We start from the raw sequence: 17,537 nt of genomic DNA on the forward strand, positions 1-17,537 counted from the left end.
GTAGTATGTGAACTTGATGTCGATTTCTAAATTCTTCAAACGCTCCAGACTGTTCTATGGGTTTATCAACCTAGCTTTTAATCAGTACGACAATACGCGGGTGAAATCAGTTGGCCCTGACACTGCTGCTGCTGAGTGGATTGTTAAGAATGAAGGTTGGGTTAGAGGTGCAGGGCAAACTGCTTGGGTTAAAGATTATAATGGTCTCTCGTCTTGCTACGGGGGTCGTTTCAAGCTTACCGACATTGAGGCAGTTGATATTGACATTACATCAGGAGGCTGCAAGCACTTTGACGAAATTAAACATCTGAAATACCTTAATCTACGTAATTGTGTCAATATTGATGATAGTGGTTTCAGAGTCATCTGTAGGAATTGTTGGCATTCATTACAGCACCTTGATATTGCAGGAACTTCAATTAGTATTCAAGGCCTGGAATTGATTAATGATTTCAAGACTCTCAAAACCTTAAAGTATGATAAGAAGCTCACTAGAGATGCTCTTAAACATGATGCAATTATTCAAAGGTTAAATGAGATGGGTAGGATTAAAGATATTGAAGTTATTCAACAATAAGGTTGAAATATAATTGTTTATTAGTTAAACAGAAATCGCTTTATAATTAACTTATTGAAATACACTCATTGTTGTACAGGATGAAAGGTGTTTGGCGTGCCTCATCAATATGTTTCATTGTTTGTCTGATCACAAGATTTCTTATGTTAAGATTACAGTCTAGTATCAATTTGTTATGTTCATGTTTGATCCATTAGGATTATTTGAGATCAGATTTTTTCATCTTCCTCATCTTCTAATAATAGAAAAATTATTAAGTTAACATGGATGAATTGGACGATGTGAGGTAATGAACAAAACCACGCCCAGACATGACCACTTTACGCAGAAATCTGTGAGTAATAATAATTTCACATGAATCAACGTGAATTAACTTACTTATATCTACTAGAATATACCTTAATGGCAGAGGGGACTGAAGTAATAGATTCTTACATGGGCTGTTCAAGCGATGTAACACTCCATCTAAAAGTATAAGTTTTTCGATAGTGATAATTGTGTTGTTCATATGATAACATGAATTGTATGTATTTTGTTTTGCTATACAGTTGAGTCAGATGAATGTGATCTTTCTATGGAACTTATTTCAGAAAAAACACAGTAAACAACTATACTGACATACAATGTAAGGTCAGAGAGGCAACCTGTAATGAACCATGGGGTCCTGCCACAACCGTTATGACCGAGATTGCTGATGCTACCTACTCAGTGTAAGTGATTTATTTTCAAACTGTTTTACAATGTATTTAGATATTATTGCAATGGTTCTTTAAGTTGAAAAACTGTGTGTTTAGTTTTTAGTCAATCATAGAATATGGACTGGTTCATACTAGGAGGCGTGATTTTAATTTCATTGGCTTTGTGTTTGTTGTGTATCACCATTGTCTATTCTCGTTTTACCCTTCAGAGTTGAGTTTGCTGAGATTATGACCATTTTATGGAAGAGATTAAACGATCACGGCAAAAATTGGCGGCATGTTTACAAGGTTAGTAATTATATTGAATATCTTCCCTCGTATTTAAATATTTAGAAAACTATCTGAGAATGATCGGATTGAATTGATCATCGGAATATTATTACTAGTAGTAGATTAATTATCACACCTATACAAATAAATTACTAGCCCGGTAAACCGTTGATAAGACGCTCCGAGTTCCACCACTCCTTCAAGGTAACATTAGTATCAACATCTCAGACTTTCCACCCTTCAGAGTGCCTATTCTACTTTCCTTTCTCGGAAAATCATTTAGTTCTACCAATTTACTAAATCATTCCTGATAACATCCTCTCGAGTTTACTTTTGACGTGACCTTTAATTATTTTCTTAAATCATCTCATCTATTAAACAAGTGTGCAAGTTATGTACAACCTCAAGATAGTGTCCGTTGTTTATAGTCTTTAGATTTGAAAAAGTTCTTCTTGGATTATACACAGTCCGGAGATTTGTACAATTTAATATGTATTAAATAAATGTGGCAGCCTCTAAATCTGATTGAGATAATTATTAACTATCCTGGCCTATTCGTGGCCGTCTTGAAAATCTCACATATAAACTTTGGAAAAAAATCTGCATTTTGGTAAGAATGGTAATGCGTGCTAGTTTGAAGAGGTATGTGAGTTATCTGAGCTCCGTTCAGTTTTTTCTCACGTGTGTATTATATGGTTTCATCTCTGAACTAAAGCACTTCTTAAATTTCAAATACTGAGCCTTCTTTTCTGTTTGCTTAGTCTGAGAGTATGTAATAAGAACCTGAAACTTGACAGTAGGTCAGTACATACTTTACTCCTGTTTATTATATGGTGCCCTGTAACATCAATACAGGAAACTTGATATATGTATAACAATTCTACAATATAACATGATCGTATTAATAGACTGAGTTACAATAAGTAATTTCCTGATTTTGAGTGGAAAATGTCCCATATTCCAGCCTACATTACAACTACACATATAAGATCCGAGAACAATGAACTAATTTAATAAATATATGTTTGGTTAATTATCTAATTATATAATTTTGTTCCAGGCACTACTAGTTCTGGACTACATAATAAAGCGTGGGTCGGAGAGAGTTGCCCAACAGTGTAAAGAACAGATTTACTCTCTACTGACTTTGCAGGACTTTAGATTTGTCGATAAGGATGGTAAAGATCAAGGAGCTAGTGGTACGTTCATATAACGTCTGTTTTTGTTTTGCAATTTTCAACGTTCGTCGTCGGTTTTTTAATTGGACGTATTACAAAACAGTTTTAATCAAGTTATGTGTTAACCTTAATTACGTACATGATGAAACACAAAGAACTACACACTACAAGTCACTACAAATTTCCATTTAACCCTAACTGAACCGAAACTAAGTCATATATTATTATACAAAGCTTAACTTGCCTTTCTTTTGTTAAACTCTTATATTCCAACACATATGCTAAGTATGATGAGGTACAATATCTAGGAGGACCACCTGTTCTAGTGTTAAATACACAGTGCGTCATTAATAATGTGTCACTTCTCATTTGCGTCATTAATGAGCGGTACACTGTCACTTCGTTTAGGGACGAGATATTTGATCATACCTACTGGCTACTGCACAGAGTACATAATATTGTCATGTTACATATTATGTACATATTATTATGTATGTATGGAATGTGTGGAATGTACACGGTCTCTGCAGTACCATTTGAACTCGCCTAAATTTCATGTGTTTCTGCCTAGTGCCTATTTGAAATGAAATGTAACGAAATCAGAAATGAGGTATTTATATCCTGCTCATATGATTAACCAACCAAAACAAGAAGGGTGGTCCCTGGTTCACCATGTGAGGGCGGCTGACTGTGAGTGATGTGAGCAAATGTGTAAATTTCAACAAAAGTAAAACAAGCTGTGCCTTAACCGTGCGTTATATGTTCATCGACAGATTACCGAATTGCCGGACCTTCTAGAATTTTCTGTACTACCTAAACGATCACAATATGATTAGAATCGCGAAATTATTAGACTGGTGTCTGGCATGGCTCGTGACTCAGCTTATATTTTCTTACGAAAGATCAATTCTTGAAGATCGTGTTTGTTAATGTCAGTATCTTAATCAAAGAAAGAGGAGACAATGCAATATGCCTCGTATGGGAGTGGAGGAGTATGGCATCCATTAATGCAGGGACAATAGTTCTGTATTGTCATCACAACACACCTCCTAGTCTTACTTGAACTGTTCATTTTGAACATTGTCCAATTCTACTCACGTGAAATCTATTATGCAGCACAATGTTGGCTCTCAACCCGTGATCATGAGTAACTTGGATAGTATAAACTTATTGACTGGGTTCGTTGGAATTTATCTGGCTTTTCAAAATACTATAGCGTATCGAGCGGACCACACAAATGCAAAACAATTTCAGCATTGCATCCTGCATCTGCTTGAAAACAAAATTACATGGTAAATCTAGGGTCTTGGTAAATGAGCCTGGATTCTTTACTCGGTCAATCAAGTAGAAGTATTTGTATATAATAATAAACCCAACATTTATGAGAGTGTAAATTAAAACTCGGCCAAAGGCTAGTCTCATTAAACTATATAAAAAATAAGTATAAAGAATAAGGAAAAGGAACGGGAATGAAGCCAATACCAGAAGTGAAACCCCACCAAAGAATAATTGATCCTTAGGTAGACCTGGTGAAATAAAGTAACTGAACTGTAAGTTTAAGAAAAGACGGAAGGAATAAAGGAGAGAGGAAATAATGTTATGTGAACATCATCAGCAGATGACTTGGCACACCGGTTTCGGGGGTTTAATACCTGTACCGGTTTAATGTGCCAAGACCCCCTAGCAATCACTCGTCAGTGATCACCTGTTCACGTTAAATGTGATGTCAAGGATGTCGCTGACATCAAGTATACTGTATTTGTACAGAATACTAGGTCGGTCTTTCAGAAGCTTTCTGAATTTACTCTTCAGGAGTCTGTCATTATAACATCTTGAAAGAAGTGTCCTATAAAGGGTGTTGGTAGAACACAGAAAAGAATCAAGGTCAGAGATAATGGAAGAGTAACGAAGGACCTGACCGTAAAAAACATTATAACCAACAGAAGAGGAAATATTACTGTTAGGAAAGGTGTACATGACCACAGGAAAGTTGAAGTCATCAAGTTTGTTGTAAAGCTTGGTGGCGACGTGTCCGGAGTTATTCATCGAGATGTTGATGTCGAGATAGTTTACGGACTTATTGTCGTCACCACTCCTCTCCATAAGCAGGTCAGGTGGATAAATGGACCTGATTAGGTTAGAGAAATGCAAATAGTTCATGGTGTTGAGGTCGTCGACATATCTGCAGTTTCTTGAGAGGAGCTTAGCGAGACCGAACTTCTTTTCTTTGATTAGGCGTGTCATGTAGTTGAATTCACACTTCCCTAGCGAAAGATCAGCGAACTGGCTACTAGAATTCCCTCCCATGGGAATGCCTTTCGTTTGTCTTAAAATCTGATCCCCAAAACAAACAAAAGTGTTAAACAGAATAAATGTAATAGCTGTTTTGAGTTTATCAGCAGAAAAACATAAGTATCCGTTATATTCCTTTTTAGAGAAAAAATTGTTGTTCTTATACAGAGAAACACAAATAAATTTATTCGTATTACTAAAGAGGAGATCTATTAGCTCGAAAAGCAGTGACTGTACAACCTGAAGGTCTAGATTGGTATACAGAGTGGTAAAGTCGTATACCTGCATATTAAAAATCTCTAGTCTAGGCAGCCTTTCCAGGAACTGTTTAGAGCTGTTAATGCTCCAGTCGCAGTTAATTCCAGTATTGTTGTAGATAGAGTTGCAGTATTTGGAAAAGTATTCTTTTAAAACTTTTAAAGCTTTGTTGACTACAACTGATATCTGCTTAGTGGTACATTTACTGGCCCCAGCTATAAATCTAGACTTATAAGGATTCTTGTGAAGTTTAGGAATCCAAAAGATTCTCGGTAGACAAAGGTTGTCCTCAGAAACACGAATATTAAAGTTATCTTTAATGAAGTTCACATGTTCCTGAATAATATCATCCTCTACAGAGTTAACCGGATGATAAGTAGAATTGCCACGACACTCTAGAGAAGTGAGATCGTAGCCAAGTTCGTTGAGAAGGGTTAAAAGATAAAACTTCTTGCAGACAAAAACATAATTATTTGAAGCTTTATCTACGGAGCAAATAATAAAAGAAGAAGAAAGACTGTCGAGATAAGATTTAACATCATCCCTTTGTAGAATGGAATTGTAGGGAGTGAAGTTATTAGGGGAGGAGGAGAGGAAGTTAAGGCGATTGGTGAAGATCCGGGAGACCTCATCTTTCCAATCCTGGAATTCCAAACATGAAAGTCCATGTTTCCTAGCCATACGGGTGGCGAAGTTGGCTGAACACTCGTTGAGGCTCTCCAAGATTTGCTCAGGAGGAACAGACACAGGTTCCCTAAATTTGGTACCGTAACTCATGATGCCTCTTAAATCCTCGTGCTCAATGAAAGCAAGGTCACCGGTGATGATGTGGCCTCGAGGCTGATAGCAATAAGGGTTACTGGAACAGGGGCAATCACCTTCCAGGATGGAGGAAATAGTAGTATTATCAAGTGATTTAAGGAATCTATTATAATTAAAAAGCTTACGCCCGACAGGAATATCGTACTTATAGTAAACTTTTAAGGGAAGGAAAGGCGTAAGGTTTGGAGGGAGAAGAGTCAAGATCCTAGAGTCACGAATGACTGATTCTATTCGGAGTTTATCAAATATTTTAGAACAATAGTGAAAAGTGATAAACTCGCTATTAACAGAGGTGATATTAGGAGAAGAAGTGCTGTCTTGGCCAGCAAAAGATTGTATAACAAGGAAAATGGCTCCAGATTTGCAGAGGGAATGAGAGCTAAGTTGCTTGAGCTCGCCTTTTTGAAGGCTACTTATATCTTTATAAAAGCTGTATTTGCTTTCAGGCATTTTTCTTTTTAAACTTTCATATTTATTGTCAATCTCTCTTAAAGTGAGAGTCCTTTTGTATATTCTATCTTCATGGCTTTTGTTTTTCTTTTTTCTGCCATGTCCTCTTTTATATCTTTTTATTTTACTTTTAAAATAAATATCGTTAAAGTTGCTTTTAGAAATATTACCAGAACCTTTTATGTTGTCATTGAGACCTAGAGGGTGAGCAGTGCTCAGGAGATTAATCCAAAGAAGTTCCCTGTCAGCTAAGGCCAGACGAGGGTCTTCAGTAGAGGAAGGGTCAATAAAATCAATAATTTGAATGGAGGCGTCATGAAAATTATGACCGGGAGTATTAAAGTGGTCATGGACAAAGGAGGATTTGCCGGCTTTAACCGAAGCACGGTGTCCATTCATGCGTTCATTAAGGCGCTGTTCTGTGAGCCCAACATATTGAATACCACAAGAACAAGTGAGGAGATAGATAATAGAAGAAGATTTACAAGAAAAGGATTCAGAGTGAGTTAACATGAAAGAATTATTAGTAACGTAACTGGTGAAAATATTACTTGACCTGAATGGTTTACAGGTGAGACATCTTGACTTATTACACGGTGTTATATCAGGGGAAATAATACTGTTGGGATGAATCCAAGTGTTGGATGTGATGTTATATATTTTATTTCCTTTCTTAAGTCAAGAATTTACAGGACAAACTTAACAGCCGACTCCAACTGAAAAAGCCCTGGGAACCATCACCAACCAGATGCCTTGGGGCTGCCAAGGTTAAGCGGGCGTTAGGTGACATGAACTAATGTTCTCCCACTGTCACAGTGCAGCCAAGCAGAGTGCTGTTGTTCCAAGAACACTCTTTATAACCGGATCACACACTGCCGCTGCTTCTCGTACCGTAGCTAGGGCGGGCAGCTCACGCCCCTGTTTGGTCTAAGGAACAGAAAACATGAAGGGAAACACTCCTGAAGAACTGTGTAAAAGGGGGTAATAATATCATAAAAAGGGCCAACTAGCAAAAACTAAGGACGTAAATCATATAATAACAAGCTATCACTTGGCGCATCCGGCAGGGCGGAGGAACCGCCACACACTTTCAACAGTGATACAAGGGTGAGTTATAGATAATGAAAGCTTGGCAGAAAGTTCACCATTCACACCCGGCTGAATGTATACGAATTGTATTATACTGTATGTACAGTGTACAGTGTACAGTGTACAACAAGTACTGATCTCTCTACAACACAATTAATGCCTATTTCCTTGATGATAAAGTCAACAATGGCAATTGTATTGTATGTCAGTGTGATAGGATTGCCTCTAATCATGAATAATGATAGCATCGTGTGTTATTTGTGATGCTAACAAGGCCCTATGTTGGCACTTTGTCCATTTTCATGGTATAAGTTAATCATGCTAAACTTTTCAAAATATTCTCAGAATAAAGCTCATTTAATTTGGCAGTGTTGGTGAGAAATGTGATCATTTGAGTATGTAAACGTAATCAAGACGTGTACACTGCAACATGTATTCTAATACGTAATCTTGTTATAATGTATAATGAATACATGGTCATTCATGTCGAAAACATTAGAATTTATTTGACGCATCAGCTATTGGTTTTTAAAGGAAGTTCCCATTTTACGTGTAGACAGTTACCGTGATTGAACCACAAAAATATTTTGTCATCTTAATAACACATTTCAGACACAAGGAAATATTTTGTGCCGAAAACATACCCTCACTTTGCAGGCCTACAATCATACTTACCTGATGTCGAGGTTAAAACCGATCTTCTTGGGTTTTCCTCCGGGCGGAGTCTTTCCATTGCACAGCGGTTAGATGAAATCTGCAGTTAGGACAAATCGTCCTACTCTGGGCATATAATTTGTGGTAGCGGGTGCTGCGGAAACGCGGCACCCTTCATTTCCTAAACTTGGTAATAGAACATGGGTATCCTAACTTTATCAGACTGTTGTCCTTGAGTATCAGTATAATATTCGGTAGCTCTATAAAAATACTGAGCATCATTAAACTGGTGGCATTTGGAACGATCACATGCTGTAGTTGGATATGTTAATGCTTGATTGCAGTAATTAGTATGCGAGGATTTTTCTAATTGCAACACTATTTGAGGTAAATTAAATTATTTCTTGTAAAAATCTCCTTGTTGTATGTAAAATACTTCACTCGGGATTTCTAATAATCAATTTCAAAAGTGGTCAAAATATTTCGGCCACCACAAACAATTAATACTTTTCTAATATGATAATATATATTATAATATGTCATTTAGCTTTGAGCGACTCTTTTTTGAGTGGCATGGTAGTCACTAGTCAGGTAGTAGTTACCCTTATTATGTTTCTTTAGCTGAACAATGCCCCGCTCTGAACCTGGATACATGGTAAAATTCCAATGTAAGAAAGATAATTTATTCTCATTTTAGGACTCTAAATAATACAAAGAAAGATACTGTGTTTCCTTTAGACCCTTACACATGGATTTACACTTTACAGTTCCCTACTCAAGGTTATTTTTCGTATGAATTAATTAATCAAATCTAGAAATGTATACACATTTAACCCATTTGCGGGCTTAAATTACGTAATCAAAATTACTTTATCGCTGTTAAAGTGCACGGTGTTCGTACATTGAACAAATTGTATCAACCAATCTCTATGATGATGAGATCTTGTATTTACATTCCACATCGTTTAAGGATATAACTCCACTTTTGACCTATTTGACGGCCACTTTTTTTTCATAATCGCACCGGTTTTTTTTTCAGGGAGTGCGATTGCAAAACTTATCGCACTGTTTTGAGAAAGATCGAAAACATATTCAGTGCGATAACAAAACTAATCGCACTGATTTTCTGAAAGATACTGTAATATCGTGTTCCGCAATTTCCTGTCCATACGCTAACATAAATTTACATTATATTAGTTGCATTAGCGTAATCATATGTTAATAATATAGCTGAATAATATGTTAATAATATAGCTGAATAGTGTAATGTAAATAAAGAGCCACACGCTGAGGCTACGAGGGCTGTTATCCGTTGAAATGTTGAAATGTTAGTTCGCGTGACCACCGCGTGCGAGTCACAATAGAAGAACGAATCATCTTGACGTGCCAACGTATTCACTGCTCTGAGATCCTATGAGCCATGAGGCTTAGTGTGACCAACCGCTTTTGCTTTTGTTACAGGGCCGGTATGGCAGTTGATTGTTTTTTGCCATGTTGTGTTGAATGGAAATATCGTCCCAAGAATCAAATCGACCTGATAATGGACGACTGAGCGTTTCACAGCAATTGATAAGAGATAATACATACTAATAGTATTTCTGTATTTTTAAAGATAAGATAAGACAATGCCGTAATACTCATACAAAATATTACGATTAAGTTTATTTGATCTGTAACTTGAAGTTGAAGTTGTCTATGTCAAAGACGTAAATATAATTATAGGTTGTGACTATGATACCATAATTGGTGTCAAGAATATTAATACTGTTTTAGGGGTGTAAATCATGCGACAGTTTTCAGTAAGTTTTGAAACTTGTGACTTGACAGTTGACAGGTAGTGCGATTATAAACTAATTATAAACTAATCGCACTGTTTTTTTCAGTTGATCTCAAAACAGTGTGAATAGTTCACACTCTGGCTCCATAATATGAAGGACTTAATTCTAAACGAAAAGCTCGAATAGTCGGTGCGATTATAAACTAATTGCACTGTTCATAACACCAAAAGCGTGGAGTTATACGCTTATCTGACTGCATGTATAATACGATTACACCAGTTATTTCACTTAGCTGCGCCTCGTGAAATAGCGGCAATGATCGAACTCGGCTTCGCCTCGTGCGATTAAACTGTATCAATTTTCACTCGGCTGCGCCTCGTGCAATTAATAGTGTAATCGAATTGTACGCAGTTAGATTAGCGTATATAATAATAGCATCCCTAGGCTACGATATTATGGAGTTGTCTCTTAATTAATTCAAAAAATTTACATGTTCGAAGATAATTGACGCTTACGAAAGGGAAATATGGAGGAGGGGGCAACCCCGTGAAAATTTATTCCCCAACTTTTCGTCAAATGAGCAAAGATGGGCAAAGCCTTAAAAACAGCTAAAACTTCGAATGGAATTTAAAAAATTCTAAGGCCTATCTTAAAATTCTGATAGAGTGGAATCTTTTAAATGGTCCTTAGAACATATTATTGAAACATATATCCTGAAAGTTTCAAGGTGATTGCTCAAAAAATGTAGGAGAAGATAGATTTTTAGACTCGATTTTCAGGGCGCGCGATTGAAAATCGCTCGTGCAATACAATTACACATGAGTGCTGACCTTTGACCGGCAATAACTTCGGCTAGGAACAATATTTTTTCCATGGGACCAAAAGCAGCAGATAGATATCACTCCCCTTTATCATAAACAACTATAAAATCAATTTCGAGAGAAATTTCATAAAGACCCCCTGCCCCCTTAAACTAGAACCTTCTTTATTGACTCTAGTCCAAGTATTTAATGATCGCGCTGTGGATTAGTAAGACGATTAAGATTTTAAATTTTAAAGAGCACTTGTGATATGTCTGAAAGAATGTTGCAGAAACTAGAAAACACCCTACAAGCCATATTTCTGGGGGACGTTAGTACTACTTAACATGTTAATAATGTACACTTTGACAGTCCTGCTCCGTATAAGGGGTTTAAACCAGTTGTTATATTCGTACATTGTACAATGTACAATATTGGATATAAACATGTGAAGTGAAGCCAAGTTCGTACAACAAGTCACCACGTTATTGACTCATATGACCTTGTTTCTAATGAAACGTAATCGTCATGATGCACGCATGGGGAAAACGTGATTTAAAAAAATGTAACCGTGTGATCAGTCAAATGTTAACATAACTTCTCATTTCCTGTGAGAACGGTTTAGCGGTTTTACGGCGAAAAAACATGGCCATATAGATACAAAACTTCAAACACAAGGAAATATTTTGAATCGAATATATACCACCACATCGCACTCTTATAATCATACTTACCTGATGTCGAGGTTAAAACCGATCTTCTTGGGTTTTCCTCCGGGCGGAGTCTTTCCATTGCACAGCGGTTAGATGAAATCTGCAGTTAGGACAAATCGTCCTACTCTGGGCATATAATTTGTGGTAGCGGGTGCTGCGGAAACGCGGCACCCTTCTTTCGAAATGAATAAGACAAAACGGGTAACCACCTCCCTCGGTTCTTATATATACATATAGAACTCGACTACTAACGATGCATCACTCGCAACCAATTATTACAATTAATTAGGGATTTTGATTGGGAATCGAGCGGTTTACTCGATTAATGTTTACTCAAAATTATAATACAAACAGTAATAGATAGAAAATAGTAATGTTAAAGAATTCTTTTAAAAACAAACCCTCTGGAAAGGGCACTGCACACTGTTATCAAAAAGTACACTGTGATCATGAAGTACTATGAACTACAGATTTAAAAACACGACGCTTCACGCTACACATGATGTTACACATCCATAATATCGATCCTATAGGTTAAGAAGTTTAGACTTGCACTGAACAGCTTGGACTATTGTTTTTAAAATTTTGTGCAAAATTTTACCATCAGTGATTAATGATTCTGGCAGGTAACTCAGCGCTTACAGTAATTATGAGCGCTTTTTTATGAGGGCATTTTTAAGTGACAGCAACTTGTAGTTTTACCACTTTTACTCTCCTTGCCACCCTCTGTCTGCCTTCACTATCAATTACAATTACTAATAAAGTTGTCACTTAAAAGTATTGACGTTATTTCTATTATGTGAAGCAATAAGCTCGGTTCAGTTTATGTTATTTAACATGTAAAGGATTCTTTGGAACTGAAGAGCTTACAATTTCCAATAAAAGAGGTGAAAAGATGGTTCTTGGTCGGTTTGTGGCATCGAACTGATTGTGAATTAAGTTAATCTGAGTTCACTTATTGCTGTGTGTCAAATTCACACCGGTTGCTAAAAGTAACTTTCTGGATCAAGGCGGTGGTATGACTAATGTCAAAATAATTGACCGAATAATACAATTATCTCCTTGCCACACAAGTGCGACAACCGCGAGACTATTGCCCTGAACGCGCATATATATGCGCGCGTCAATTCAATACAGTAACATCGGTGTCCTTTATAGAAATTTTCCCGCTATCGGTAAAAACTACTCAACTGTTAGTCGCCACAATAATTTAATTTATCATATATTTCGATCGATCAAATTGGATATACTCATGCAACTTCTGCAGTGCATGCAGCTGCCTGCAGCATCGACTGAGATCTATCATTTGGTGGATTGATCCATCATTTCTTACAGAAGTGTATTAGTTTTAAATATATCCCGGTAACCTCACAAGCTTGATGTTTGGGCGATGTGTAAACTATACAACGTATAGTTTCACAGTAATTACTCTACTAGCAGAGTGTAGTAGTAGTGGTATGTGATATTTATGACAACATTTTTCAGTGCGTGAGAAAGCGAGACAGCTTGTAACTCTTCTTAAGGACGATGACAGGCTCAAATCAGAGAGGAAGAAGGCCTTACAAGCAAAGGAAAGATTCGCTCAAAACAGTACGGGAATCGGGTCAACTAACAGCAAGATTCCTAAAACTTCAGGCACTTTGGGAGGGTAAGTTTTCTATTCCCTGGATGTGAATCTGCCCAGTGAGCTCATTACTTCCCGATGTTTCCATTGCTCAGTTAGGACTACCTAACGTATAAATTATGATCCTGATGGTGATTATTAAATTTGCAGGTTTATGAGTCGTGGAGGAGGCGACAGCTCTCGATCCTCCAACCCTCCACCAGCTGGAGCTGCAGCTGTAACTGATCCCTCGATCAGCTCCGCATTAGAGCAGGCCAGGCCAAGTGACAGGGACGAAGAAGACTTGCAGCTTGAACTGGCCCTGGCCATTTCAAAGGAGGAAGCGGAGAAGTAAGCAAGCTCGTTTTTAAATCTAAACGTTATTATTGACCCTGTTCTCCAGTATTGCAAAGTAGGCTTTGTTCACTTTTTTGTGTGTAATAAATTATATTGTCCAGGGATAAGGAAGCGGATGATGCTTTGAAAGCTACTTTAGAACGCAGTAAGACAGAGACACGTATAGAGTACACAGCAGCTGCTGCCAGTCCTGAACCCCCGAGACAAACACTCCTCTCAATCTCCAAACAACCGCCCCCAAGACCCCCCTCTACCCCTCTCGACCCCTGGGGTTTGCCACTGATGCCTGGTTCTCCAACAGGAGAATCCTCCCCTCAAATACAGGCTTCATCCCTTCCTGCTAACGATCCTTGGGCTCCAGCACCTCAATCTAGTGGGCAATCATTGCTCGACACTTCGCTGGACGCTCAATTTTCTCAGCCAAGTAACTATGCGATAATAAACACTTCCGTCAAGGCTCCTGAGCCTTCGCCGTCTCACCTTATAGACCCCTGGGGCGGACCGGTAGCAGTAAGCAATTTCAACACTCTGCAGCCGACTAGTAGTGGCATACTCCAACCCCATTCTTCTACCATGCAACCTGCCACCACTAACTTGCTGGGCGACCTTGATCCTTTCGGATCCAGTATGTTGTCCTCCACTCCTCCCATGTCTACCCCTCAGGTGAGATTAACTATAAATGGTTAAAAGAACCTTTTCTTATTATTTTTACCCAAATTATTTATTTTAAAGATTTACAGATCTCCCAAATCTTGACTTTTCAAACAATCTTCAGATCCCACCCCACGTTCCAATGAGTAGCTCAACAACTTTGCAGCCCAGTTCCAAGATGGGCACTATACTAGACAATCGAACCAAACATCTCGTTAATATTGATAACCTCATCTCGACGCAAACACCTAATAGGTAATACTACTGTTTTATTGATTGACTTTTGAATGAAATGTTAATTATCGTAATCCATTTCAAATTAATTGTTCGAGATTCTAAGAGATCTGACTTATCTGGGTATCCCGCAGTGGACAAACCAACCCGTTCGGGACTCCTCGACCGTCACCTGGATCTGTGTTCAGTGGAGAGAGTACCAACCCCTTCCTAGCAAACGTGAACAACTCGCCCAACTTGTCGCTCAATGAGCTTAGAAGTCCGCCTCCTACGGGAACAACTGCCAATACCAACCCTTTTGCCTGAACTTTTTCCTATCTTATCCTCTCTCCTAATACTAAAAGTTTTGCCATTCTGAGAGTGAATGTGAAACCTGATTCTTCGACTTTTGTCAACCCAAAAGTTGGGACACTTGGTGTGGAACTGTTTGTCGTTTGACTCTCTGCAGTGTTTTTATCAAAGCTCTAATTTGAGTTTGACGCCGGTTTGTGAGCTTAATGTCCTCCTCCTGGGATTTCTCAGCCTTTTGTATCGATCCGCCCCTTTTTCCGGCTTTGTATTACTTTCGTCATGTGTTCCTTATTAAACTAGATTTTATACGAAAATAATTGTATAATATTTTGTTTAACTGTGGATTAGTTTATTCTATTCGGGTTAAATTTTATAACTATTGATCTATTGTTATGTTTATGCATAGTACATAGATTTATTGAATTTAAATAGAGGTTAGCATTACGCTATGAGAAATGAAAATTTAGAGTTAAAATACAAATTTAATTTTCTGATTTTACTAGTAGTTGTTAAGGATTCGAGATTAGGATCTATTGAATCGTCGGCCGTGGTATTTATTCTGCAAAATTATGAATTTATTAGAGTCAATATGTTAGCCCTGATCTGTATATATATATATATATATATATATATATATATATCTAATCATTGTAATATTGATGCATAGTACATATAAATACAAAATTGCCTTCAATCTCAGAGAGCAATGCACAATTTTCTAAGCCATATTATTGTAAATATATAGAATCTTGATGAAGAAGTTTTATGTTCCAATTTAGTGGATAGTTAATAGGTGTACAAGGTTAAAATGGCCTCTTTGAATTTGATATGCTTAGAGATGTGACTTTTTTTGTCTACCCAAAATAGCAAGTCTGTCAGTCAATGATGAGAGAACTGTTCTTTACCATTTCAATTCTTACAAATTATTGTATGAATTTGTTAAACCGAATCTTTTTGCGTACTACAAATATCTTTGTATATTGTCAATGTGAGGGTCATTTAAACCATTTACTGGAGTTGTTAACTCGTAAAATATTTGTTTCAAATATCAGACCATCGTCGAGTCCAACTCGGCGCGCGTCTTGGTAGGTTATAAACCTATAACTGAACTGGGGTTGGCGATGCACCACTGACAACTGGGCCGCACCGAGCTGTGAAGGATTCATGACAGCGCGCGTCAATCAACATGATATCATCACATTGCCATGTCCCCAACTATCTCCACCCCTGTCCCTCTTAAGGGTCATTCACATGACATATTATTAATATTATTACGTAACCAGCCGAGGGGAGGGAGGTTTCCAAATCACAAATGATTACACTTGTTTGTTGTTCATATAGTGTCATTTTGATGCAATAGCTATGAGCTATCTGTAAAGACTCTTACTAAATCGCTCGCCCAAAAATTTCACGTGACTTTGGTTTTTTTGGTTTTGCAGCCGTACAAAACGGTTTTACATAAACCCTAATCCCAACCCTAACCATAACCCCGAAGCTATCCATAATCTTAACCACAACCCTAACCCGAGCCCTAAATAATCGAATTCACGTTTTACTAGCCTGTCACGTGACCAAATTGACGGATGTTACTCGTCTAAATTTCTTCGAAGTAGCGCGCGCCGCTTTCTTCTCGAAATGTTAGCGCGCGCCGGGCCAGATCATTAACAATGGTCAATATTATGCATAAACGACCCCTAATATAAACCATCCTGGCCTTCTGATCAACAGGTACCTAGCTAGACGTAGACCTTCGCGGATGATGATTATAAATTAATCACTCTACATTAACACTCGACAGTCACGTAACTTTTTCAACCGGCCGTTCTCTAGCTGGTCCTGAACGACTATTCGAAACTTTAACCCTCTAGGCTCTCTGGCTCTATTCTGCACTGATCCCACCCTAGCCTTGATTCACGATGTCAATCCTTCGCATCTCACCGATCTGCATGTGGTTGCGAGAAGCATTATTGGATGCGCGCGCGCGACCCAGTAGTGCATCGCGCTACAACGAAATAGAAGCTCGTCGATCGTTGCTCTGCTTCGCACAGGGGGGTCTGAAACCAGGTTTTCGATCAAATGCTGCCATTTGTAGTCAAACGTCGCCAACAGTTGCTCTCGTCCAATGAAATCGCTACATTTTGCAAGTTAGTATGCATAATTGAATTACATATATTCATATGCGGAGCTTGGCTTACATAATGCAGCGATTTCATTGGACGAGAGCAACTTTTGGCGACGTTTGACTACACATGGCAGCGTTTGATCGAAAACCTGGTTTCAGCTCCCCCTGTGTTCGCAGAGCAACGTTCTCGATGGATTGACATCGTCAATCAAAACGTATGACAACAATTTCTCGTCAGGGGAGCATTTCAACCCAATGTCATGGGGGTGATTCGGAATCAGCGTCCGAAAATACAACGAATAAAGTTGGTTTAAAGTTGTCGGGGGCCCTTTTTTTGTTGATATCCGTCAAGGGCCAGGGCCCTCTTTAATTTTAAAAATCTTAATCATTAATGTTAACGGGTGATACTCGTAAAATATCTGTTCCACATATTGACAGACCGTCGACGAGTCCAACTCGGCGCGCGTCCCGGTAGGTTGTAAATTAACCTACAATCTTAATGGCTTACCACGCTCGCAGCTATTCATATTTGTGCGCGTCTATTTATTTCCGAATTCCATAATAACGCGAAACATGGAATATCCAAGCAAATCAAATACGACAATGCGCGCGGCGCGTCGAAGCAGCTACGTCTGATCATCCAAACCAGCTAAATAATAAAAAGTTGGTAGTTACAAAAAATGTTGTAAAAAGTATAAAT

At 38.0% G+C, this 17,537-nt stretch overlaps 1 protein-coding gene and 2 non-coding genes across 4 annotated transcripts; all 3 read left to right on the forward strand.

The window, feature by feature from the left end:
- The first annotated feature begins 827 nt into the window (after nt 1–827).
- Nucleotides 828–15,683, forward strand: LOC134814633 (epsin-2-like). Of its 2 annotated transcripts, XM_063822783.1 has the most exons (10): nt 828–911; nt 1,168–1,287; nt 1,485–1,563; nt 1,702–1,749; nt 2,606–2,744; nt 13,065–13,227; nt 13,354–13,533; nt 13,641–14,202; nt 14,315–14,445; nt 14,559–15,683. In XM_063822783.1, the coding sequence occupies exons 1-10, from the start codon at nt 889–891 to the stop codon at nt 14,728–14,730; spliced, it is 1,617 nt and encodes a 538-aa protein (XP_063678853.1). In that variant the 5' UTR covers nt 828–888; the 3' UTR covers nt 14,731–15,683. The 2 variants fall into 2 exon arrangements, with proteins under 2 accessions (XP_063678853.1, XP_063678855.1); XM_063822785.1 differs by lacking the exon at nt 1,702–1,749.
- LOC134816192 (U1 spliceosomal RNA) lies at nt 8,302–8,462 on the forward strand. Its single transcript, XR_010160378.1, has one exon. It is a non-coding gene; the product is annotated as a U1 spliceosomal RNA (small nuclear RNA).
- Nucleotides 11,593–11,753, forward strand: LOC134816193 (U1 spliceosomal RNA). The gene has a single exon (XR_010160379.1). It is a non-coding gene; the product is annotated as a U1 spliceosomal RNA (small nuclear RNA).
- Nucleotides 15,684–17,537: the final 1,854 nt, after the last annotated feature.

This window comes from Bolinopsis microptera, chromosome 5 (assembly GCF_026151205.1).
Source record: "Bolinopsis microptera isolate Bmic1 chromosome 5, MBARI_Bmic_1.0, whole genome shotgun sequence".
Taxonomy (NCBI): Eukaryota; Metazoa; Ctenophora; class Tentaculata; order Lobata; family Bolinopsidae; genus Bolinopsis; species Bolinopsis microptera.

Excerpts from the sequence above, each read along its gene's own strand:
- LOC134814633 (XM_063822783.1), top strand. The coding sequence starts at position 889 with ATGACCACTTTACGCAGAAATCT. Across the intron at positions 912-1,167 it reads ACCACTTTACGCAGAAATCT|AAAAAACACAGTAAACAACT; the intron begins GTGAGTAATAAT and ends AACTTATTTCAG. Across the intron at positions 14,203-14,314 it reads CTCCCATGTCTACCCCTCAG|ATCCCACCCCACGTTCCAAT; the intron begins GTGAGATTAACT and ends AACAATCTTCAG.